The sequence below is a fragment of the Lepus europaeus genome, chromosome 19 (assembly GCF_033115175.1).
Source record: "Lepus europaeus isolate LE1 chromosome 19, mLepTim1.pri, whole genome shotgun sequence".
Lineage (NCBI taxonomy): Eukaryota > Metazoa > Chordata > Mammalia > Lagomorpha > Leporidae > Lepus > Lepus europaeus.
In genome coordinates, this window is record NC_084845.1 from 68,976,188 (window position 1) to 69,001,742 (window position 25,555).

The window sequence follows — 25,555 nt, forward strand, 5'->3', positions numbered from 1 at the left end:
GGTTGGAGCGCCCTGAGCCCCCTCACCCCCAGGGCATCCGTTGATCCTGGGAAGGGGGGAACCCCGGTGGTCTGGACTCCCAGAGGCAGGGGAGTGGCCCCATTGATGCTTTCTTCTTGTATTTTGTTGTTGTGGTGGTGGTAAAACACGCGTAATAAACCGAGCACCGCCAGCTTCTCGGGGGCGTCTTCACCTTCCCGGCTGAAGCCTGCCTCCTGCAATGCTGATGCCTCCCGTCCGCCAGCCCCTGGGGTCCCCCAGCCCCCTTGGTGTCTGGGGGCCTGGCCCTCACAGTGTAAGACCCCTTAAGCAGGCGTCCCACAAACCGGACCCCAGAAACACAAACTCCACTCCAATCGATGCAAAAGGCAAGAGGGAAGTTTATTACATTTGCAAATGGGCCGTCTCAGCAGCACCCTCTGGTAGGGTGCAGAGAGAGAGCGCGGCCCCGAACAATAGCTTTACAGAGTATTTAAAGCTAAAAACCACAACATTAGCATACTTAATTGTGTTACAATCCTATTGGGCAAGCTACAGGTTACTAGCATTTTATTGGGTAAGTTAATGGTTGCTAGGTAAGGGGCTTGGGATGGGGGTCGCGGGCAGTTTCTTGTTACCAGCTGAAGCAAGCAAGGACGAGGATGGCAGTAGAACAGTAAAACCTTAGTATGTCACAAGATAAGGGGTTGGAGACTTTTCGTTCTTCTTTGTTCTCTATAAATAACACATGTTTTACAAGCTTAGCCATTATACAGAAGCAAAAAAAATAGTTCCCCCATCTTGTCTCTTGATTAGCCCTTACAGTCACAGAACCTTATTGTAACTCTTTTCCGGACTCCTGCAAGTGTTATCGCGTGAGACCGTTACACAGACACAGAGCAGTTTCACAAGGCAGTTTCCCAAGGTTATTCTGCAGGCAGGTGGAGACACAGTTATCTTAAGGAATGGCTACTGTCAGCAGCCAAACTTTTTAACCCTTGCTAAAATTATTTTAATATTTACTTTTAGCAGGGGTCTTATAACAGCACCCCCCATAAGGGGGATCCCGGAGGCCTGGGCTCGTGCTGAGGTGGCCGCTTCACTTGGCCTGAGGTCACCTTCAGGTCCATCATGCGGCGGCCTCTTCCCGTTCAGGGCTGCGTAATATTCCACCGCGCGTGCACTACGCGTGTTGCCTATCCATTCATATTGCATGGCCTTCTCCACAAAACTGAAACGTGGAGACGTTACTTGCAAATGCAGATCCGGGAGGTTTTTGGAAAGAGCGCGCACACTTTCCCGCCGGGACGTGGATGCTTGGCGACACACCGAGGATGCAAACACTCTGGCGTCTTTGGGACTCGGTGGGAGGCCCACCCTCGGGGAGCAGCTGGGGGAAGATGGGTCCCCAGTGTGTCCGGGCTGGAGGGTGGCTGGTGCTGCCTGGGTCTGCGACAGCCAGGCCCTCCTGGAACCGTCCGCCTCCTTGGGGCTGCTGGTACTTTCCGGAACGTTTCCTGAACATGCCTGCCGTGTGCAAGGTACAGGCACCCAGCGGCTTTTCTCTTAATCCTGAAAACGCCTGGGAGGCTGGGCTGCCGTGCCTGGTCCCAGGCTCGCCGGGCCCGCAGCAGGATGGAGCCCAGGTCTGTGGCCCTGGCCCCTGGGCTCGCACTCTGCACCTTCCTGCTCTGGAGTCTAAGCGTGGCTCTCCCTCTCCCCGTGACAGCAGCCGAGGCTGAGGCCTGGCCCAGCCGGCGCTGACTCCCCCTGGGTCTGGACCTCACACGCAGCAGGTCTCTCGGTCTGAGGTGGACGTCGCTGTCACCACACGGGCATGCAGGTGGTGTGGCTGGGCTGGCGCTGGGCGGTGTTGGGCGGCGCTGGTGAGCGTGGGCTGAGGCCTGTGTGCGGAGTTTGTGACAGCCACCCAGCCGAGGGAGTGGGGTGGCCGTCCTGAGAGCAACGGGGGGCTCACCAGGGGGCTTCAGGCATGTGTGTATGTATGTGTACATGTGTGTGTTCGTGTGTACACATGTGACACGTGTGACACGTGTGTGTGTGTGCATGCTGGGGGGGCTGGCCCTACCTGTCTCAGACTTGGGTGGAGTCGTGCCCAGGACGGAAGGCCCCGACCGTGAACCCCTCGGGGCTGGGCTGTCCCGGTGCTGTTTGTGGCCTGGGTCTGTGGTGTGAGCCACCGTCCAGTGATGTATTTGGAACAAGGCAGCCGGATCGTAAAAAACGGGAAAAGGAGATCTGGCTGTGTCCTGCGCTTTCTCTTTAAGTTGACAAAGCGCGTGGTGGCGTTGAGAGGGAGCGCCCAGCAGACAGGATGGGCGAGCCTGGAGTGACCTGAGAGGGTGTGGGCACAGCGGGACCCAGCCCCGGGGGCAGCGGCGAGCAGAACCTTGCTCAGCGGAGGCTCTGGGCCAGGGGCGTGGCTGACGAGAGCAGGAAGGGGGCTCGCTTTCTACCTTCCTGCTAAAGGAAACCATTGAGCAACACCTGTGCCTCCTGCCGCCTCCCGCTTCCCAGCAAGCTGCCGGAAACGGAAGATGCTTATCAGTCCTGGGTATCTGAGTACTGGGAAAAGTACCTGGAGTTCTCCTGGTGCCGAGGTCTGTGTTAGCTCAGCCTCTCGGAGCGTCCGGGTGTGGCTTCCCTCCAGGGGTGTGGGGCTCGGCACAGGACGCCCTGCCCCCCACACAGGGCCATGCCCTCTGCCCACAGGGCTCCTCCCTGCACCCACCTTGGTTATTTGAGATGGCCTAGAACAGGGGTGTGATACCACCTGTCAACAGCAGGGGCCGCTCTCCAAAGGTCAAGCCTCTATTTCACTAAGAATCCCCGAAGTGCAGGGTTCTGACAACACACAGCGCCGCCTGCTCCGTGGCCTGGCAGGTCTGGGTCTGCTCAGTGAGTTTGCTGCACAGTGGAAGCGTCCACAGTAGCCCAGACTGGAAGCTGCCTCAGCGCCCTCGGGCAGGAGGACGGAGAAATTAGTTGCGAGGCGCTCGTGCAGGGGGCACCGGGCAGCCCCCATGCCAATTAGGGAGCCTTGCGCCTGCACCTCAGGCGTGGACCTCCCAGCAGTGAGTGGGACAAGCGAGAGATGCAGAATTGTGTGTGTCACCATCTTGGTCCCGTGTAAACCTGACAGCAGTGGGGGTGGGAACCACGCCCCTCAGCGTGGTGGCGCGGGGAGCTTCCCGGCAGTGTGAGGTCTCTCTCGGGCTACAGCTGCACGTCAGCTGCGACCATGGGAGCTGTGCACCTCCCACGTGGCGCTTCCTGCGTGTCTTACGTCCCAAAGGTGCACCTGTTCCAAGCTCCGACTCGCCCCTCCCCTTTCCGCAGATCGATGGATACTCTGAGCTGCGAGCCGTTGAGAAGGAGAAGGCCGTGGTCGCCCTGCCACCTGGGGAGGCGTGCAAGTGCCACCGAGAGGACCTGGCCCGGGCGTTTGACGTGAGAATCCACACCTGCTGCCAGCGAGGCCGGGGTTTTAGGATCGGGAGGAGGCAACGCCCCGCCCCGAGGCTGCTTCATGCATGTGCTGTGGCTTTGTTGTTGTCACCGGGAAATGGCACTGACAGTGAAGTTTCTGATTCCCGGGGGAATCTCCCCCGCACTGTTGTGCCTGCAGCCACCCTCACGCCGCAGGAACCCCGCATCCACACGCGTGTGCTGTTCCTCATGGCGAGGGCAGTGAAGTGCAGGCGCCCACCGAGTTGGATCTGATTTCCGTGTCCCACACTGGGCCATCCGCTGCCAGCGACTTTGCTTTTATGACCCCTGGCGTGGCAGTTACTGAAAATCAAATCCCCAGCAATTTTTAAACAATGTTTATTTTGTTTGTTTGAAAGGCAGAGTGGTGAGGCAGGGGCGGGGCCAGGGAGAGGGAGAGGGAGAGGGAGAGGGAGAGGGAGAGGGAGAGGGAGAGGGAGGGGGAGGTCTTCCATCCGCTGGTTCACTCCTCCGATGGCCGCAACAGCCAGGGCTGGGCCAGGTTGAAGCCTGGAGCTCCATCTGGGTCTCCCACGTGGGTGGCAGGGCCCCAAGCTTGGGCTATCGTCCCTGCTTCCCAGGTGCCTTAGCGGGGAGCTGGGTCAGGATCGGAGCGGCTGGGACTAGAACTGGTGCTCCAGTGTGGGACGCCAGCTCACAGGTGGCTGCTTAACCGGCTGCACCGCAACACCGGCCCTTCCAAAAAGGTTTGCAGGGACTTGGAATTCCCGGCAATGCAAGGGGAAAAACCCCATCCCATGAAGCACCCGTGGACATTGCCTGCTTTGATTTTAATTTACTTAGAAAGCTGGACAGATTGACCCGTGTGTGTCTGTGTGTGTGTGTGCAAGAGCACATGTGTGCACATGCGTGTGGGCACTTAGAACCCTCCAGGCTCAGGAGGAGCGAATAGAAAGGTGCTGGCACCAGGATCTCGGGGAAGCAGGAGTCGGTGCCTCAGGCCGGTCTTGCCTTGAGAGTCCACGGAGTTGCTGTCCGACTTGTGGGCATTCAGAGACGGGGCGGGAACGCTTGTTCCCTGCCTGGGAGATGACCTGGTCTTGCTTCCCTGTTTGGAAGAGTCCAGAAGTCAGGCCAGCGTTCCCCGGCGCCTGCCGCTGACTTGGGGAAAGCCGGATGGTGGCGCTTGTCTCGGGCGCCTGGCCCAGCGCCGGCCCCGCTCACAGTGGCAGCCGCTGCGGTTTCTCAGCCCAGGCCTGCTCCGCCCTGCCGGACAGCCGGCTCTGACGGACACCGCCACATCTTCCCCTCCTGTAAAACCCCGCCCCCGCCTCATCCGGCCCCAGCCTGGAAGTGGACTCGGACACGCGCGTCCTCCTGTGGCTGTTGTATGTGACGTCCTGTGCTCCCGCTTTGCCCGTGCCTGGCACGGCTCGGAATCTGCCTCCTCCTGGGGGCCGAGGGCCGTCCCAGGGCACCGATGCCCCCCCCCCCCCCCCCGCCCAGTGCACTCCCTGCCCGGGGCTTGCCTGGCGAGGTCTCAGAGCCCCACTTTCAGTCCCTAATGGTGCAGCCCCAGCGTTGTTCTCTGTTTAATTTTTTGAGGCGCTGCTGGACCTTTTTACATCCTCAAGGCCTAAGTAAAGAAAAAAAGGGGCCAGCGCTGTGGCGTAGCGGGTGAAGCCACCGCCTGCAGTGCCGCCATCCGTGTGGGCGCTGGCTTGAGTCCCGGCTGCTCCACTTCCAGTCCAGCTCCCTGCTGATGCTCCTGGGAAAGCGGTGGGAGACGGCCCAAGTGCTGGGCCCTGCCACTCACAAGGGAGACCTGGGTAGAGCTCCAGGCTCCTGGCTTCAGCCTGGTCCAGCCCCAGCCAATCTGGCCACTGGGGAGTGACCCGGCGGATGGAAGATCTCTGACTTTCCTGTCTCTCTCTCTCTCTCTCTCTCTCTCTCTCTCTCTAACTCTGCCTTTCCAATAAGTTAATCTGGGGAGGGTGGGAAATGTGTGGTCCTGCATTCCCAGAATTCCGTACTGCAGGTCCACGTGGTGGCCGCCTTAGCGGCTCTGACTGTGGAGAGGCCGTGGGGTCTAAGTCAGAGCTGGCTGCTCTTTTCCCTCCCCCCGCCCCATCTGCCCCAGGGATGTGACCCTGTCGCCGATCCGTGGTGGGCGCGCCTGGTCCCCTGCAGCGGCTGCCTGAGTGGGAATCGGCGACTCGGGCGCCTGCTCCTGGCAGGTGCACCCTGAGCTGGCGCCTGCCCGTGTTCCACCAGGTGGACTTGCGCACTGGGCTGTCCGAGTCCTCGGTGACGCAGCGCAGGCTGGTCCACGGCTGGAACGAGTTTGTCGCCGACAACACCGAACCCATGTGGAAGAAATACCTGGAGCAGGTAAGACCACAGGTGTCGTCGTTGGCATTACCCAGCGGCCGCCAGGAAGAGCAGGGCGGCACTCGCTCTTTCAATATTGACCGAGGGTGTCGTGGGGCAGGTGCGCTGGAGACACAGAGGCTGCCTCCCTCTTCCTGCCAGAGAGAGGAGCCAGGCGCGGGCCGCCCTGGTGACTCAGGGCGCTCGCCACGCGCCCGGCACATTGCCACGTGGTCAGTCAGTGGAGAAGCGTTAACCTTGGCCGGCTCCTACTCCACATCTGCCCGTGAGGAGGAAGCAGGGCATGGAAACGCCTCCCCGGGTGCCCCGGTGCTGCCTGGGCTCCTGATGCCGGCTGCCCTGCCCGCCTGGGTTTCAGGCGAACGAGAAGTGCGTTGTGAGGATGAGTACGGCCCGGTGCTGCCCCGGCATTCAGACTGAGTGCGTCCTGGGTGTTGACTGCAGCCCACGCCCCAGGTCAGGCAGCAGCAGGTGACAGCGCCGGGTGGCGGGCTACAGCCCCCGCCTCCCTTGCACAGCCCGGGGCGCGGCATGCTGTGGAGTGGGCAGCGGACACATCCACTGCCTGGAAGCCGTGCGGAGGAGGAGGGATGGGGCAGTCCCACCCACATGTCAGCACCCCGCCCCGCCCAGGGCCAGTTCACACAGAGAAGTCGCTGGGCAGAATTTCCCGCGTGTAGAGTGCCACGGTTTCCTACCCTGGCTGCCATCCCTCTGTGCCTCTGGCATGCTCCGGTCTCCAGCTGCCTTTCTGTTGACTCCCGGGGTACACTTGGCTGATTGGCCTGTCAGGGACCCATCACCACCCTGCTGAAGCATCCTCTCTGTCCAGTCTCCCTGGTCTCCCTGTCGTCCCTACCCCTCTCTCCTCGGAACCAGCGCCCTGGGGCCTTCTAGAACCAGCGTAGGCATCCAGGCGCATAGGGGGCCCTGGCTGGCCTTGTGGCTTCCTGAAACCCAGTGTTGGGCACAGCCAGTGGAGGCTCCAGCTCTGAGGCCCAGCCCCGCCCCTCACCCTGGATGTCCCCTCCCCCTGCCACCCTTGGTCCTGTTGGAGCTGCTCTGGGGCCTCCCTGTGTGCTGAGGGTTCTTGTCCAGCCCCCAGCCACCGCCTCCCCAGAAGCGCATTCTCCCCAGTGTCTTGTGAGCGGGGGCGAGTTGGTTTGCCTGATGCCTTGTGGGTTTAGCAGGATCGGAAGGGTGCCCCTGGTGGCTGGATCTCCTGGTGCAGGTGTGGACAGGGCTCTGGTCTGCACTGCTCAGCTACTTCCCGGCACTCGGGCCCCTGCCCTGTGCTGGGGGTCCTGACTCTGTGGCTGGCTTGTCCTGTGGTGGCTTGCCACCCGCCCGCGGCGGCCTTACCATCTGCTTCCTGGGTTACCTTCAGGAATGCCACCTCACTCTGAGCCTCAGTCTCGCTCCCCCCCCACACACACACACATACTGCCCGGGTTAGGGTCCGGTGGCCCAGCTGTGTGACCCCGGTGAGGAGCTGACACCCTGGAGCTCAGAGTTTTCTGACCGGCACGTGAGACCAGCAGGTGGCGCTGCTGGAAGCTTGCTCTGCGGAGGACGCTTGGCACCCATGCGGTGCTTAGCCAGCGCCGGCCCCTCCCGCCGTCACCCCCAGTGCCTGCCCTGGGTCCTTGGTGGCGTGCAGCCGCAGGATCTCAGCTTTGGACCCTGCTGACCCGAATGAGGATCTGCGGGCAAAGCTGCCGGCGTCTCGCTCAGCCTTCAGCGGGAGGAGTCGGCGTCCCCGTGGCTCCAGTCTCTTCTCCCGCCTGGCCCCGCGGCTGCTGTGGAGTTTGCACAGCGCAGCCCCTGCTTAGGATCAGGGTGCGAGCACACACGCACACGCACACGATGCAGTGGAGACTCTGAGACGTTGTATCCTAAGCGCTCTCACACGGCAGCTCGCAGACAACTCCAGGGTTGGCCGGTGGTCTCCTTGCCCGTGGGAGCCCCTGCCCTCACGGAGAAGCCCTTGGCGTCCCTGGACCAGCTCTGTCCTGGGGGCTCAGGTGCAGGTTTCAGGGTGGGGCTCTCCTGCAGCCCCCTGGGGTCGACTTCCCCCCCTCCTGTGTCTCACACCCCCCAGGCCTGGCTCCCAACAAGCCAGCTTTGAGCTATGGCTCCTTCTGCATGTGTGACGACTCCCATCCCACTGCCTCTGGCCCCGGAAGGGCGCAGGTGGGAAAAGGCCCCAGGGGACGGGCTGCTGTGTCTCGAACCCTGACACGGCCGCCATCCTCCACTGACGGTGTTCATCTAGTGCCTTCCATGTGCTCCTGGCGCCCACCGACCAAGCACCTGCTGTGTGCCGGCCTGCGCGAGCTGCTTCCCCGTCGTTAGGGCACTGATTGCTCACAAAGGCTTGGAGAAGCTGGGGTCTCCGAGAGCTTTCACAATGCTGGAGACGGAACTGGGATCCCGGTTCCTGAGCTCCTGCCCGTGTGCCCCACGGTGAGGCCAGGACCCCAGGACAGCCACGGTGCGTGTCCTTGGGAAGGTTTAGTTCCAGCCGTCAGGGGAGAGACGTTGACGGAACGTGGCAGAGGTGTAGCTCAGAAGTAGAGCCGCCTCTGGGCTGCTGGGTCTTAGCCGGAGCGACGGCTGTGGCGAACTTGGGGCCAGCGGGTGAGCGCCACGGAGCGCGTGTCCGTCGTTCGTGTGCTGTTTCCTGAGCAGCGTGGTCACGCATCTGACCACATTTCCCTCTTTGCCTTGGTTGCTGGGAAGCTCAGAGCCCCCCACGCAGCCCTGCTTGAAACAGCTGTGACTCGTCTGTTGATACTTTGATTCCGTCCCTCATCCCAACCGATCCGGGTGGGCGCTCCCTGATCCTCCTCCCGTGTGCCCCTCCTTTCAGTTCCCTGTCACTTGAACCGCCAGCAAGTGTGTGTGTGGAATGAACAGGCAGGTGGAGAAAACAAGGCCGTAGACCTCGTTTGCCTCGTTTGGGGGAAGTCGTCCTAAGGGGGGAAACTCGGAGGCCCCGGGGCTGCTGCGGGAGCAGGGGTGTGTCCATGTTTGTGTGGTTGCAGTGCACACGGTTTGAGGGGCCAGCATGGGGAGAGTGAGCCCCGCCTGGGTGGGGCCAGGGCCGGCCTCCCCAGGCGACCTGAGCCGGAGCACATGCAGGTGTGGCCTGGTGGAAGGTCAGTGTCCTGGTGGGAACAGTGCCAGGATGACCGCGGGAGGCGTTGACCCCCTGCGTGAGGACCCACGCCCTGCTTGTCGCCTTGCAGTTTAAGAACCCCCTGATCCTGCTCCTGCTGGGCTCCACCTTGGTGAGCGTCGTCACGGGGGAGTACGAGGACGCCGTGAGCATCGCCCTGGTGAGTGCCCGGGGCTGCCCGTGCCTCTGCTCGCTGCTGCTGTGCCAGGAACAGAGTTCGCTGTAGGGGGAGAAAATGTAGCACTGTGGGGCCGGCGTGGTGGCTCACTTGGTCAATCCTCTGCCTGTGGCGCTGGCATCCCATATGGGCACCGGATTCTGTCCCGGTTGCTCCTCTTGAGTCCAGCTCTCTGCTGTGGCCTGGGAAGGCAGTGGAGGATGGCCCTGCACCCGCATGTGAGACCAGGAGGAAGCGCCTGGCTCCTGGCTTCGGATTGGCGCAGCACTGGCCATAGCGGCCATTTGGGGAGTGAACCAACGGAAGGAAGACCTTTCTCTCTGTCTCTCTCTCTCTTACTAATTCCGCTTGTGAAAAGAAAAAAAAAAAAAAAAAGAAAATGTAGCGCTGAGACAGAAAGTGCGTCCTTGGTGATTGCTGACTGGACCCGAGAGGTGGTGGGACTGAGAGGTCTTGGTCCAGCGCCTCCCTCCCCAGATGCCCACGATAGCCAAGACTGGGCCAGGCCGAACCCAAGAGCTGGCAGCTCACCCTGGTCTCCCACGTGGGTGGCAGCGTCTCGGGCACGGGAAGCCGGCTTGCTGTGCCGGCCGGAGGCAGCGCGGCTGCTGCTCTCGGGGACACCGCTGGCTTCTGCTTGGCTGCACGCAGAGTTGCAGCGAGTTCCTTTCCGGCTCCCGGGACGCGGCGGGCTGTGGTGCGCTGTGCAGATGCACGTGGCGGAGCCCGAGGTCCTTAATGCCTCGCCCAGGGAAAACCCCTCAGCTGGAATGCCCCCATAAGACAGTGACGGCCTTTGGGGCGGCGTTTGGCCTCGCGGTGAAGCACCAAGTCTCCTGGGTTTGAGTCCCAGCTCCGCTGCCCGCTCCAGCTTCCTGCTGTGAGCAGGCTGGGACGCAGCGGCCATGGCTCACGCTGCGGGTGGCTTGGGTGGAGTTTCCTGCTTTGAGCCGGCCCAGCCCTGGCTGCTGGAAGCACCTGGGGTGTGAACCCACAGGCAGGAGCGCGCTCAGTCCTGGCTGGCTCGCGCTCTGCCTCTCAAATGAGCTCATTGACGTGCACAATGCAGTGGAATCTGACAGCCGCTTCTAAAACCCCATCACCCCAGAAGGGAACCCCGTGCCTGTGCAACAGCGGGCGGCCCCCGGCACCCCCATGTCGCCCTCTGCCTGGGACCTGCCTGCTCTGGGAGGTACAGCACGGGGCTCCCAGGGCCCGGCTTCCTCTGAGCACCTGCCGGCGGCTGTGTCCCCTGTGCCCTCCCCTGTCTCGCTGAGCCCCGTGCTCATTCCACACAGCGGGGCTCGCAGCTTCTGCTCCGGGGGTGATGCAGGGGCTGCCTCTGCTGAAGCCGGGTGACACTGCCTGCGAGGGGTTGAGGGCACGCGGCTGATACAAGGACGTGTGTGCACCACACAACGCCACGTGTGCCTGCACGGAAACGGCTCGGCCGGCGCCCACACGTGCGTCTCTGGGGAGGGGAACCTGGGCTGGATTTTCTGCCCCCGGCCTTGGCTGCTTTCAGAGCATCTGTGCCGTGTGCTGCTGTTGCGTGGAGAAGGGAGACAGACCCTCTCACAGGTGCACCCGCCCCCTCCCCAGGCCGTGCTCATCGTGGTCACCGTGGGCTTCATCCAGGTGTGTATTCCCTGGGGTCCCGGGCATGGGAGCTTTGGGGAGCACCCGCCCAGAACCCTGTGTCTGCTGTGCTTCCGCCAGGAGTACCGGTCGGAGAAGTCCCTGGAGGAGCTGAGCAAGCTGGTCCCCCCGGAGTGCAACTGGTAAGGCGCAGCCCCTGGGCTCCCGTGTTCTCCAGACGTGGGCGAGGGTTTGGCTGGAGGGCTGTCCTGGGCGGTGTGCGCACAGGAGTCCCGATTCCTCCTGGTCTCTGAGGGGTCACTCGGTGCTGTGAGTCCTCGGGCCGCCGCTCACCCTCTCTGGGCCTCCATTCTGTCAGCAGGGTCTACATCAGGGCATGGGGTCAGGGGGAGCAGAGCTTCCCGTGGGTCCTCAGAGGGTGTGCTCGGAAGAGGGGCGGAGCCAGGGGTGGCAGGGGCGGAGCCCAGGTCACCAGCAGGTGCCAAGAGAAAGCCGCCAGCAACAACAGCCCGCCCCGCCCCCCCCCCCCCCCAGTGCCGGCTGAGGTGGTCTCCGGCTGGGCTGCCTTTCCCAAGGACGCACTGCTTCAGATAAAGCGACGGGCGGACCCCGCGTCGTGGCCCTCTGAGGGGTGGGAGGGCCGGCGACTCCCCGCAGTCTGCCTGAGGCGCCCCCAGCCCGTGCTGTGCAGGGGGCAGGGGCACAGGGACAGGAAGTGCTGTCCTCAGGGAATCCCAGCCTGGAGGGGCTGTGTGCATGTGTATATGTGTGTCTGTGCTTTTGTGTCTGTGTACGTGTGTATATCTGTGTCTCTGCTTGTGTGTGCACGTGTCTGTGTATCTGCGTGTACACGTGTGTCTATGTGTCTGTGCATCTGTGTGTGTGTCTTTGTGTGTCTGTGTGTTATATATCTGTATATCTCTGTGTTCTGCACAGAGGGGTCTTTGCTCCCGCGTGGCTGCACGTGTGCACACGCTTGGCGGCAGCCTGGGACTGGTGCAGGACCGCGCATGCACGCACAGGTCTGGTGATGCTTTCTCCACACGTGCGCTGAGCCTTCGGCCGTCCTGCGGGGTTCACACCGCCGCCGCGCACAGGCAAACGGGGACCGCGGCCGAGGCGTTCGTAGGCAGGCGGGGACGACCGCACCCCGTCTCCAGGGCCGGCGGCTGGGTCCCGTCTGACTTGGGGAGGCCTCCACCCGGCGGCTTGGTCCCGTCTGTCCTGGGGAGGCCTCCACCGCAGCCTGTCTTGTCGCTGCTGGGGAGGGAGCGGCCCGTGCTGAGCTCCCTGGTTGGGTGGGAGGCGGCAGCTTGACGGACGTGGCCTGAGGAGCCCACCTGCGGCTGCAGTACCGCGCCGGGCCTCGCGGGGGCGCTGTCTGAATCGCTCGTGTCCCCCGGAGCGCCTGCGAAGGAATCACCTGGGTTTGCAGAACTGGGGTGGGCAGCACGCAGAGCTCGGGCCCTGCCACTCCCTGCCGCCCCCACCCTCTTCGGGGTCATCGGCGGGAACCCGGGGAGGTTGGACCCCTGGACCAGTGGGGAAGCTTTGGCCACCTGCAGACTGGAGGTGGTTTTGGGATGCGGCAGGTGCATGAAATCCAAAACTTAAAGCCGCACAAAACTCAGAACGAACAGACCTGACCCCAGCCGGCGGCCAGTGCCGCGAGACAGTGGGGCTCCTGCCTGACATTTCGGCAGGAGCTGAACGTGGAGTGTGTCTGTGACAGGAGCGCTAAGAAAGGGCTAAGGTAATGCAAGATGGCGCCCAGGGCCCGCTCCCATCGCCCCGTACCCTGCCGCCCTCAGCTCGGCGGCTTAGTTCTCTGGTGGCTCCCCTCCCGGTCCCCCGATGGCTGCCACAGCTGCGCGTATCCCAGCCAAACCTGCAGAGAGCCTGCAGAAGAAGTGTGCGTGTGCGCGGACAGCGTGAGGAGACCTTTGTCACACGCCCGCATCTCATAGGCCCACGCTTAGGCCCATCACAGGCGGAGGGCGGGACCATGCTGGTGGTCTTCTCCGGACACGACCACTGCCTGCTGACCCGCGGCTGTGGGTTCAAGGTGGACGCCCGACCGAGGCCGTGTTCCATGGAGGAGGAAGGGAGTGTCCACTCTGGCACTGCAGAGACCCTGAGGCCGGAGGGGGCGGCACGTGGGGTGGGGCAGTGGCAGGAGGCCGGCCCCGCCCTGCAGCGGAGCCTTGGGGTTTGGCTCCAAGGTCACAGAAATCCACCAGGGTCTGCAGTGGCTGAGGCTTGATGTGCTCTGGGTCCTGGCCGCTCGGGCAAGGTGAATCCAAGGAGCCGGCAGGGTCGCAGAAGTCCAGCGGGCATGGACAGGCTGGCACAGAGCCCGTGCCGCTGGGCAGGCTCGAGGGCAGAGGGGTTGCCTTCAGAAAGGGCGTGCCGGCCTTCCTGGGCGTTCCAGACCTGGCAGGCTCTGTCCCCCGGCTTCTGCGGATGGCTCTGCACCCCAGGGCTGCTCCCTGCCACTCCCTTAGGGCCGTCAGAGCCACTGACCTAGGCCTGCAGAAACTTCCAGAAGGCGTGTGGCCCAGCCTTGTGTGCCCAGGCCGGGGACACAGCCTAGCCCTGCTTGTCAGATGAGGCCCAGGTCGCACGCTTACCCTGAGGTCTTGTAGAATGTGTGCGTTGACAAGTAACCCACCCGTGACAGCACAGGGGCTTGTTGGTGATTGCGAGGAAGCAGCGTGTTTTATCTGCGCCCGGGTTTATCCCAGTGCGTAAAGTGGAGGTCAACAGGGCTGCTTTTGCCTTCCATGCCTTCCGGTGCAGCCTAAGAGAGGGGAAGCTCCAGCACCTGCTGGCGCGAGACCTGGTTCCTGGCGACATCGTGTCTCTCTCCGTCGGAGACCGGATCCCTGCGGACATCCGACTCACAGAGGTGAGTGGCCGGGCTGGGTGGGGGCAGGATGTGCACACGGTGCTGGGCTCACTGCAGGTACGCATGGGCACACACGCATGTAAGCATGCACACATATGTGCACACACACGCGCACATACATACACACAGAGTGGCCAGGAAGTTGGCCAGAGCGCTGGATTCACACGTGCAGCCCTTACACAGCATTTCGCACGATTGATTCTTGTGTTCACCGGAAGCCCAGCAGATCTGAGTGTGTGTGTAGAGTGGGTCGCGGCAGCCCCTCAGGCCGGGGGTTCCGTGGCCCAGTTAGCCAGGTCCGGCGGGGCCGTGTGTGACAGTGATCTGCTCTGTGCGCCTTTCCAAGAACACAGCAGTGTCGCTCGGATGCTTAGTGCCGGCCGGCTGAGCCCGGTTCTCCCGCCCGATCAGTGCGGAGGTGAGCCAGGACTGCGGGTCTCTGCTGTGGTGCTCAGGTGATGGCACGGCAGGGGGAGGCAGAGGCGGGGGCCCGAGGGCCGGCGGCGTGCAAACCTGACATCCAAGCCCCAGTCCCGGCTGGCATGTGTCCGCCCGGCCCCTGCCTCCCAGTGTGGGGCGCGTGGACGCAGCTGTGGAGATCCACCTCTGGAGGAAGGCTGGGCAGCCGGCCTGAGGGTCCCCAGGCCTCTGTGGGAAGCCGGGCTCTGCCTGGTCGGGGTTGGGGGTGGTTCTGCAGGCCCAGGCTGCGCTCCAGATGCCGGGTGGGCGGCCGGAGTGATGCAGGCTATGGAGGTAGAGAGGCGGCAGTGCCCCGGGGCCGAGCCTCAGCCTGGGCTTGAGCCCTGGGTCCATCGCTCACTCTGTGGCCTGGGGTGGGTCACTTGTCCCCTGGGTGCCCCAGCTGCTTCATCTGTAAAGTGGAGGTGACAGTGCCCACGGGGAGCTGGTAAGGATTAAACGGCTGCTTGTGTGCCGAGTGCTCAGACCAGCTCCCGGCCTGGTGGGGACGGCGAGTGCCCAGTGTCACGGCCACGGCGTGTGCAGGGCTCTGAGGATCCCCGGTTGGGTGTCCTGGCCCTGCGTCTCCGAGGGCGCGGCTGGGGCAGGGGCTGGCCTGGCGCGAGAGCAGCGGTACAGCCCCGGGTCGCTCCCTTGCAGCCTGCACAGGCTTCCCGTGCCCTCGGCTGCGGTGACGCTGGCGGCGCCCTGGGTGAGGGTTGCACGCATGTGCGGCTTCCCTCCCGTGACTGCAAATGCCGCTGAGTGGTTGCACCTTTGTTTGTGCCCAGGACCCCTGGTCCCTGTTAGGCTCTGGGGCCCAGAGCTCCCTGTGTCCCTTTTAAAACCTCTCGGGTCCAGGAAGCGGCAGATTCGCAGGAAATCTTAAAGTCATCGCCGATGTCCTCAGGGGGGTTGGGCAAGTCAGGAAACATTGTTTTCTCGGCCAGACAGCGGCCTGGCACTGCCATCCTGAAATACCACGCCCTACCGTCCCTGAAGTCCAAGGGGAATCGAGCTGGGGCTGTCGGGGCTGCAGGAAATGCTTTGTCTCGGAGCTGAAGAGGGGTCTGTGCCTCCGCCTCCCTCTGCACGGTGCAGAAAATGCTGGCAGCCCCCACAGGGCGGGGAGTGAGGACCACGGAATGTGCCTAGGGCGAGCCCAGCCCGGGCCTGGCGCTCACAGGCTGATCTCCACACCGGCGCCTCCCTCCTCCTGCCTGGTGGCAGCTCTGGTGCTGCACGGCCCCAGGTGGCTGCTCAGTGACCGAGGCCCAGGCAGGGTCGGCCGGCATCCCCGAGCCGGTCCACGGTGGTGAAGGGGAAGGCGTGGGTGCCGAGAGGCAGACTCCAGAGCGACCCTGGCTGTAGCAGGTGAACTGGGCGTAGACTGATGAGGATGTGGGAAGACGGTGTGAGAGTCTGTGGTTCTCGAGAAGGCCCACACATCGGAAGGTTTGTTCTTTAAAAAAAGATTCATTTATTTATTTGAAAGGCAGGGTGACAGAGGGAGACAGGGATATATAAAGAGACATCTTCCATCTCCTGGTTCACTCCCCAGCTGGCCACAATGGCTCCATCCGCGTCCCCCACGTGGGTAGTGGGGGCCCGAGCACTGGGAACATCTCCTCTGCCTTCCCGGGAGCATTAGCAGGGAGCTGGATGGGAAGTGGCGCAGCCGGGACTGGACCCGGCCCTGCGATCTGGGTGCCAGTGTGGAAAGCAGCCGCTTAGCCAGCTGCACCACGGCGCTGGCCCCAGAAACCAGTCCTGGCGCTCGTTCCGTGATGGCAATGCGGTCCTTGTTTGGTGCCCACAAAAGCTGCCAATGCTCGAGTTCTGTGGCTGAGAGCCCACGCCCGCGGTCTTCCCCCCTCGCCGAGCCAGGTCACCGACCTCCTGGTGGACGAATCCAGCCTCACCGGCGAAGCCGAGCCCTGCAGTAAGACGGACGGCCCCTTGGTGGGCGGGGGCGACCTCAGCTCCCTCAGCAACATCGTCTTCATGGGGACCCTGGTGCAGTACGGGAAGGGCCAGGTGAGCGGGGCGGGGGCTCCCGGGGGTCTGGGCTGCCCGCCGCCTGCAGGCTCCCAGCCCTCAGACCTTGCGCCTGTCTGTGCCGAGCAGGGCGTGGTGATCGGAACGGGCGAGAAGTCTCAGTTCGGAGAAGTGTTCAAGATGATGCAGGCTGAGGAGGTGAGAGCCCGGGGGTCTGAGATCTCCTAGGCCGCGGTCCATCCCCACCCGGCCCACCCCCGTGTTTGCACGCGTGTACTCCGTAAGCCTAGGCTGTTGCTGTCAGCATTTCTCAGTGTCTCATAGAGGCGCAACCCCGGGACAGCAGCACACAGGCACCTCGGGCGTGGCAGTCGGCACTCGGCCTGCTGGTGGCCCCTCACACCGAGCGGGGGGGGGGGGGCATGGCTGGGCTCTTGTCTCACAGGCCCCTCCCCCTCCCCTTCCAGACACCCAAGACCCCTCTTCAGAAAAGCATGGACAGGCTGGGCAAGCAGCTCACCCTCTTCTCGTTCGCCATCATTGGTGAGTGGCCGGCTTCCCGTGGGCTGTGCGGATGGCGGGGAGCCCTGTGCTGGGGCCGCTGCTCCGCTGCGTGAGGAGTGGGGTTGGGGCAGGAGGCTCTGACAGCCGTCGGGGGGCTCTGAGTGAGCCCAGCTGCTGTGAGCAGCAGGCAGTCCCCGCCCTGCGGGGGCTTCCCACAGGACCGCATGCACCTTGCTCACCCCACATCCCGTATGGGATGACGGCATTGCAGGTGGCGGCTTTGCCCACGGTGCCACCACGCTGGCCCCAGCACAGCCTCGAAGACCTCGGGTTGACCTGGGAGCCAGGGCTCTTGACTGTGGAGAGCTGGCGTCGGCCTTGCTGCGCTGGCCCAACCCGGCTGCCACTTCCCACAGTTCCCGCCTCTCATCTCCTTCCCGAAGTTTAGCCCTGGATTTATTGCCCAGTGTTTGCTGAAACGTGAGGTTTAAGCTCTCTGCCCTACCCGGTCCTGGGACAGCACGGGAAGCGGCTCCTCGGAACCCACCCTGCTGGACACAGCTGGTGCAGTCAGTCCAACAAGAGGAGCCCTGCTCTCTCTTACTCTCTGTGATGGATTGCTGATGTCTGCCACGGACGCAAGAGGGCAGTGGCCATGCCTGGCTGCTCATTCACTGTGGTTGGGGCAGCACTGGCGGTGGAAAGAGCCCTGCCTGCCGTGGCCTCCTCTGTGTCCTGGAGCAGGGCCCGCACTGGTGGCTCCCAGCTCATGCCTGGTCCCCAGCCTGGCTTTATATGGCTGACAAGCCAAGAACACTTCTTACTTTTTTTTTTTTAATGGCTTTTTTAAAAACCAATGAGGGTAGTATTCACGTGAAACTTAACCTGAAATTCAGGTACCAGTGTGCGTGAGCTGCGTGTCCCTGTGACACAGGCCTGCCCGTAGCCGTGTCAGCTGCTTTGGAGCTCCAAGGCCGAGTGACACCAGGGAGCAGGGGCCCCAGAGCTGGCACTGGTCGTCCACCACGTGGGCCGGCACCCAGCGGGCTGCTCACCTCTGCCGCGGGCCACTGGGGTTGCTGGAAGGAGGCGGCGCTGTCCTAACTCTGAAACGAGAGCCTGCAGCCCAGGGAGTGTCAGGCCCGTCCGCAGGCCACTTCCCTCCGCGGTGTGAGCCCTGAGGCCTCAGGCTGACCGGGAGTATGGCCAGGGCGAGGCCCAGCCGCACCCCGAAGCCCCCGTGGCAACATTGCAGCACCTGCTCTGAGGGCACATCCCAGCCCAATCCGTCCTGGGGAGGCGCACAGCGCTGGCCCCCCTTTCAGCCTGGCCCCTCGCAGGCGCCCGGGTGGACGGACAGGGCATGGACTTAGGCGGATCCTGTGAGTGGGCCCAGCACCCCACTGCCATGAGGCCGTGGGGGGTGTGGTCCCACTGCCCCGCCCCCAGTTCTCGGGCCCCTCCTCTAACCTGTGTTGTCTGCGTTCACAAGGTTTGCAGCCAAGATTTCATTTGACGGCTGAGTTCTGCGTTGATCACAGTATGCCAATAAGTGAACTAACGGATCAGATATTGTGGCGCCCCCTGGCTGCACACGCCTGCACACGCACCTACACCCACAGGTTCCCCGCAAGGCAGAGCTGCTCTTTTCTGTGTTTGTTTTTAAAGATTTATTTATTTGAAAGAGTTACAGAGAGAGGGAGAGACAGAGAGTTCTTCCATCCACCGGTTCACTCCCCAGGTGGCTGCAGTAGCCAGGACTGGGCCAGGTTGAAGCCAGAAATCTAACTCCATGCGGGTCTCCCACATGGCCACAGGGCCCAAGCACTTGGGCCATCTTCCACTGCTTTCCCAGGCCACAGCAGGGAGCTGGATAAGAAGTGGAGCACGTGGGACTCGAACCAGTGCCCACATGGGATGCTGGTGTGGCCGCTGGCGGCTTTACCCACTGTGCCACGGCAGCGGCCCCATAGCAAATGTGCAGCCTCAGCCCCCTGCCCTCACTCTCGCTGCTTCTGGCAGCGTCGGCAGCCCTGGTTAAGGACTGGGAGTTACAGTTAAGGACTGTGGCACTTCAAACCGTGGGACAGCCCTGGTGATGCCCATTTCACAGATGAGAACATGGAGGCCGCCGGGTGGCCCCGGCATGTGTCCACAGCACTGGGTCATCTCGTGAACTTTCAGGGTCCCAGCACAGTTAGGGCCACTGTCGTCTCAAGGGTCCCTGCGCAACCGCTCCTGGGTACCTGGTGTTTGGTAGACATTTGGTAAATGATTGTTGACAGAGAAAATGCAACACTTGGGAGCACACTAGGCTAAAAGGATTTGAGTGGCAGCTGTCATTGGCCTCATCAGATATGGGGGGGGGGGCTGGTTCCACGGCAGATGGTGACAATTTGGGAATAATACATAAACCCCGGCTGTGAACTGAACTGGGGGCCAGCACTGTGGCGTAGTGGGCTAAGCCTCTGCCTGCAGGCTCAGAATCCCCACGGGTGCTGGTTCGTGTCCCAGCTGCTCCTCTTCTGATCCAGCTCCCTGCTGTGGCCTGGGAAAGCAGAGGAAGATGGCCCAAGTGCTTGGGCCCCTGCACTCATGTGGGAGACCCAGAGGAAGCTCCTGGCTTTGGATCAGCCAAGCTCTGGCCATGGCAGCCATTTGGGGAGTGACCTAGCGGAGGGAAGACCTTTCTCTCTGTCTCTCCCTCTCTCTGCACTCTGCCTCTCAAATAAATGAAATCTTTTTTTTTTTTTTTTTTTTTTTTTTTTTTGACAGGCAGAGTGGACAGTGAGAGAGAGACAGAGAGAAAGGTCTTCCTTTTGCCGTTGGTTCACCCTCCAATGGCCGCCGTGGTAGCACGCTGCGGCCGGCGCACCGCGCTGATCCGATGGCAGGAGCCAGGTGCTTCTCCTGGTCTCCCATGGGGTGCAGGGCCCAAGGGCTTGGGCCATCCTCCACTGCACTCCTGGGCCACAGCAGAGAGCTGGCCTGGAAGAGGGGCAACCGGGACAGGATCGGTGCCCCGACCGGGACTAGAACCTGGGGTGCCGGCGCCGCGAGGCGGAGGATTAGCCTAGTGAGCCGCGGCGCCGGCAGTAAATGAAATCTTTAAAAATATGTAAAGAAATAAGCCGAATTTGGACACAGCTTTAACCTTGCCTGGAAAGCAAGGCCAGGGGTTTTCTTACGGCTCTAGAAGCGTCTTTCCTAAGAAGAAAAGAGCAGTGGGGGGCGCCCTAGGTCTGTGTAGGCCCGTCCTCCTTTCCTGCAGGGGCATCGCCTGTCAGGGCCACGGCACTGCCGGGGCCTGGCTGAGCCTCGCGTCTCCCCCAGGTCTCATCGTGCTCGTGGGCTGGTTGCAGGGGAAGCAGCTGCTCAGCGTGTTCACCATCGGGGTCAGGTAAGGGTGCGTGGCCGGGCCTCACCGTCACCGTCGCCGCAAGCCCTGCAGGGGCCGTGGGGGGGGAAGATGGCGGAAGACACCCAGAGCGCCCCCCCACAGCCAGGGGTCTGAGCAGTCAGTTACTGAATGAATGAAGGCAAGCGGCTGGGAGTCCCCTCTGCCCTGTTGGCCTGCGGGTTTGGCTCTTTCTGGCTAAGAGCCTGGGCCCCCAGCGCACCTGTCCCTGCCGCCTGCTAGCTAAGTGCTGCTTGCGTTAGGCCCGGCTGCACGCCCTGACGACCGGGTTGTCACCTGATTGTCACTGCCGAGAGCCGCTCTCCAAAACAGGTCCCATCTGCACGAGCCAGTGGCTGGGACGGGGCTGTGTCTTGCGGGGCAAGGGGGATACAGTGCAACCCCGAAGCTGCCGTGAGAGGTGGGGCCTGGAAGGCAGGCAGAGTTGAGGTCCAGGAGGTGTGAACCGGTGCATTAGCACAGAGCTGGATCGGAAGTGGCACAGCCAGGATTCGAACCGGCACCCAGATGGGATGCCAGCGTTGTGAGAGGTAGCTTAACTCACTCCACCGCAGCACCAGCCCAGGGCTGTCCCACTTCTAAGATGGGCAGTGCGGGCTGGCCATTGCATCGAGGTGGATGCAGGAGAGATGGGAGCCCTGGAAGGAAGGAAGGAGCCGGCGGACAGGCGTGGGCACCGCAGCAGGAGAGGTCCGCGGTGGCAGAGTGACCTCCTGCACAAGGAGACCACCAGCGAGCCGGCTCTCAGCATGAGGGTCCCCGGGGGAGGGCATTAAACACACGTGGCCAGCTCCTGCCCCAGGGACTCAGGTGGGGGGGTGGGGCTAAGACTGTGTTTCTAAGATGCTCCCAGGGCCACTGATGGGAGCAGTGCCAGGAGCAAGCACACCCTGAACCCTGAGGCTGCCCCAGCGCGAGGCGGGCAGGAACAGAACTAGGGAGGACCCGAGGCAGGCGGACGGCTCGCTCAGGTGGGGGAGGGACCTGAGACAGGCGGATGGCTCGCTGGGGCGGGGGACCTGAGGCAGCTAGATGGCTCGCTCAGGTCGGGAGGGACCTGAGACAGGTGGACCGCTCGCTTGAGGTGTGGGGGGGACCCAAGACAGGTGATGGCTCGCTCAGGTGATGGGACCCGAGAGAGGTGGACAGCATGCTTGGGTGGGGAGAGACCTGAGACAGGCAGATGGCTCACTTGGGTGAGGGGGCGGGAGGACCCGAGACAGGTGTGGCAGTGCGGAGTGAACCTGGAACCTCGGGGAGACACCCAGAGGAAGCCGAGCTCTCGGAAGCCGGAATGTGGGAAAACCTCCCTGAAGTAACACCTGTGTCCCCTCTTGCAGCACGTGACGAGTTCCACAGGCAAGGGAGGGCTGACTATGTGCAGAATAAAGAGCGAGACCTCTCTACCTCCCGCCCTCCCCCATGCTAGCTGTCTCCTGTCCTGACGTTCCTTTTCATCCGCTCTCCCCACTTGACCCGTGGCACACTTGCCCTTGAAAGAAAATACGTGCTCCGTTGAGTTGTTCCAGTTTTTGTCAGGTTAAAGTCACCCCGAAACTGGGGAATCAGAAGGTAGGAATGGCAGGATGGCCAGGAAGATTTTCTAAAATAACTAAAATGAGGGGATTTTTCTTTTTGAAGATTTGTTTATTTGAAAGGTAGAGTTGCAAAGAGAGGGAGAGACAAAGAGGTCTTTCATCCACTGGTTTGCTTCCCAAATGACTGCAATGGCTGAAGCCAGGAGCTTCTTCCGGGTCTCCCACGAGGGTGCAGGGGCCCAAGGACTTGGCCATCTCCCACTGCTTTCCCAGGCGCATTAGCAAGGAGCAGATTGGAAGTGGAGCAGCCGGGATTCCACCCAGGGCCCATACGGGATGCTGGTGCCACAGGTGGCCGCTTAGCACACTCTGCCACAGTGCCAGCCCCGAGAGGATTGTTCTTTTAGAAACTTTGTCCTAATTCCCTGTGATACTGACGATGATCCAAGGGATTTTCCTGGTCATTGGGGATCGGTTTTTACTGCTGTGAGCATAAGGAGGTGCCTGCGGGAGGGGGTACGTGCCCACCCCACACCCCGCGTGTTTGCCAAGCGCATCTGGCCAACCTGTGCCATAAAGCCACGCAGAGGCCTGGAAGCCGGGGACGGCCCCTTGGCCAAACTCTGTAACCTCGGCTTCTAGAGCTCGTCTGCGTGTCCGTGGTCCCGGAGCAAGGCTCAGCATCTGGGCATGGGGTTTCTTCTGGTTCCGAGACGCGCGATCCTGGTCACCTCGTGACTCCTCTGGAATCAGGCTGTGCCCGTGAGCGACGTGGCAGGCAAGCGTGGCACCGCGGGCGAAGTGGCCGTGGTCGTTGGTTGTGTTCTTTCTCAGCGCTGTGCTAAGCGGTGGCGGCTTCCCTGGCCTGCACCCCTGTCTTTGTTGGTCCTGGGGATAGTTACTGAATGCCGACAGCGCCTGGCTGGGTGTCCGAGTGCCCAGGGGCCCCGCGGGGAGCTGTGGCCAGGAAGCAGTAGTCTGAGCTGTGCCACTACTAAAATAATTGGAGTTCGCGTGTGAGAGGTGCTGGGTTTCTGGTTCCTCTGGGTCTCCAAGGAGTGGGGCTCCCCTCTGTGCTGTGGGTGGGGCCTGGGCACAGCCCCGCCCCAGGGCCTTGTGCCGGGCAGGCTTGGTTCTCTGGGACACATCTCGTGGGGCTGCCAGGGTCCCCGTGCACAGCTGGGAGTGGCCCCAGGAGCGGGGGCGGCGTGAGGCCCCTTCTAGCCTCCCAAACAGGTGATCTGTAGAGAGCAAAGTTCTGTGCAGTGAAAACACTGGAGGTTTGGCACCCCCAGACCTGGGCGTGGCCACAGGTCAGAGGCTCGCTGGGGAGCGGGGGTCCAGCAACCTCCCCCCTGCCCACACCTCTCTTCCGGTCCCTGTGTCGCCGGCCAAAGTTTAGGTTCCTTTGGTTTGAGAGAATTCGCGTGCCTCCGACTTGAAGCCTCAGGTGAGCGGTTCTGAGTGTATCCACGGCCTACACGACTTTCGGCTTCGAAGCCTCTTCTTGTTCCCTCTAGAAGAAGCCCCACCCTCTTCCGCGGCAACCCCGTCTACGTGGCTGAGGTCGGGGTCCCACACTGGTGCTGGTGCTCTTGGCCCTGCTTTGTCTCACTCGGCGTCGCGTCTCCAAGGCTCCTCCGTGCCGTGGCGGGTGTCCACGCTTCTGCCCTTTCCACGGCCACGTGATGCGCCGCTGGATGCCTGGCCGCACGTGGCTCAGCCGTGCGTGCACTGATGGACATTTGAGTGCCAGGGGTTTCTTTAAAGAACATTGAAAGGCGATTTTGAGGCACGGAGAAGAGTAGAGAGCGCAGCACAGTGATCGTCCACGTGGTGGACCGCCGTGCTGCAAGCCCCACAGGTCAGCTCACGGCCACGCTGTGTCATCACAGGGACCACGGCCACTCTTGTGACATCACAGGGGTCAGCTTGCACCCCACCCCCATCACTGCAGAGCAGACCCCTGGCCCCGCCCCACCACTTCAGCCACAGCGAGGTCTCAGCCAGAGCTGAGAGGCAGGAGGCCCCTGCTCACCCCACCTCCTGGGATACCCTCCACCCCGGTTCCCAGCCTCGAGAGAGCCTCCCTGGCTTGGCCTGGGTCACCTGTTCTCCTCCAGGCCTTTTCACGTGTTTTTGTGTGTGTGTGTGGGGGGTGTCCTGAAGTACAGGAGGAGCTGGAGGCTGTCGCCCAGGACAGACCACGGGCAGCTGTGCCGATTCCCTCCCTCCTCATTCGTGTCTACGTCTGCTCACGGGAGCATCTGAGCCGGAGACCCCCCTCCCGCTGACCTCCCTCTTTCTGGAAGTTGCTTTCATAGGGCCCAGGCCTTCTGTCTAACAAATGGGAGCGACGGAAACTCCACTTCCAGCAGCAAAACACAGGCGCTAGTTCCCACTGGGTTGTGAATGCCTGGGGGAGGGTCTACGGGGGGGGCAGGTGTACCCCAGGCGGGTGCTGATGGGGGAGGCAGGTGCACCCCAGGCGAGTGCTGATGGGGGAGGCAGGTGCACCCCAGGTGGGTGCTGATGGGGGAGGCAGGTGCACCCCAGGTGGGTACTGACCGGGGAGGCAGGTACACTGCAGATAGGTACTGACTGGGGAGGCAGGTACACCACAGGTGGGTGCTTGCCAGGGAGGCAGGTGCGCCGCAGGTAGGTACTGACCAGGCAGGCAGGTGCGCCACAGGTAGGGGCTCACCAGGGAGGCAGGTGCACTGCAGATAGATACTGACCAGGCAGGCAGGTGTGCCACAGGTAGGGGCTCCCCAAGGAGGCAGGTGCACTGCAGGTGGGCTGTGCAGCCTGGAAGGGGGATACTGGGGGTGCAGCAACATGCTTCACCCCATCGTCCCCGAGTCCATGGTCACGGGGCCCCTCTGACCTCCCCCAGCCTGGCCGTGGCAGCCATTCCTGAGGGTCTGCCCATCGTCGTGACGGTCACCCTGGTCCTGGGAGTGCTGCGGATGGCCAAGCAGAGGGTCATCGTGAAGAAGCTGCCCATCGTGGAGACTTTGGGTAGGGCCCTGCCGAGGGGGCTGCATGGGGGTCCAGGGGCCAGCCTGGGGGTGGCAGTGACCGCCCCCTCTGCCTCCCCCGCCAGGTTGCTGCAGCGTCATCTGCTCTGACAAGACGGGGACCCTGACAGCCAATGAGATGACCGTGACGCAGCTGGTCACCTCCGACGGGCTCCACGCCGAGGCCGGTAGCAAGCGTGTTTGTGAGGGTCGGCCCAGGGGCACCTGCAGAGCCTCTGCTTGCTGGGTGATGAGGAATTAGCTGGGTGGTTGCCCCCCATTACCTGCACAGGGCACAGGGTCCTGCTGGCTTCTGCCCCCCCCCCCCGCCCCATTACCTGCACAGGTCACAGGGTCCTGCTGGCTTCTGCCCCCCCCCCCCCGCCCCATTACCTGCACAGGGCACAGGGTCCCGCTGGCTTCTGCCCCCCCCCCGCCCCATTACCTGCACAGGGCACAGGGTCCTGCTGGCTTCTGCCCCCCCCCCGCCCCATTACCTGCACAGGGCACAGGGTCCTGCTGGCTTCTGGCCCCACCCCACCCCCGTTACCTGCACAGGGCACAGGGTCCTGCTGGCTTCTGCCCCCCCCCCCATTACCTGCACAGGGCACAGGGTCCCGCTGGCTTCTGGCCCCCCCCCCCGCCCCATTACCTGCACAGGGCACAGGGTCCCGCTGGCTTCTGCCCCCCCCACCCCGTTACCTGCACAGGGCACAGGGTCCTGCTGGCTTCTGCTCCCCCCCCCGCCCCATTACCTGCACAGGGCACAGGGTCCCGCTGGCTTCTGGCCCCACCCCCCCATTACCTGCACAGGGCACAGGGTCCCGCTGGCTTCTGCCCCCCCCACCCCATTACCTGCACAGGGCACAGGGTCCCGCTGGCTTCTGGCCCCACCCCCGTTACCTGCCGGT

At 62.9% G+C, this 25,555-nt stretch overlaps 1 protein-coding gene across 1 annotated transcript in view; it reads left to right on the top strand.

Annotated features, from left to right (window-relative positions):
• The window catches only part of ATP2C2 (ATPase secretory pathway Ca2+ transporting 2), a 55,461-nt gene that overhangs the window by 12,136 nt on the left and 17,770 nt on the right, over positions 1-25,555 (top strand). Inside the window, exons 2-13 of the mRNA XM_062176046.1 lie at positions 3,340-3,450; positions 5,725-5,841; positions 9,093-9,182; positions 10,803-10,838; positions 10,920-10,981; positions 13,599-13,707; positions 16,054-16,203; positions 16,294-16,362; positions 16,632-16,707; positions 20,002-20,068; positions 24,521-24,645; positions 24,731-24,828. Of these exons, the coding sequence (XP_062032030.1) occupies positions 3,340-3,450; positions 5,725-5,841; positions 9,093-9,182; positions 10,803-10,838; positions 10,920-10,981; positions 13,599-13,707; positions 16,054-16,203; positions 16,294-16,362; positions 16,632-16,707; positions 20,002-20,068; positions 24,521-24,645; positions 24,731-24,828 (1,110 nt within the window). The remainder of the gene's footprint in view (positions 1-3,339; positions 3,451-5,724; positions 5,842-9,092; positions 9,183-10,802; positions 10,839-10,919; positions 10,982-13,598; positions 13,708-16,053; positions 16,204-16,293; positions 16,363-16,631; positions 16,708-20,001; positions 20,069-24,520; positions 24,646-24,730; positions 24,829-25,555) is intronic.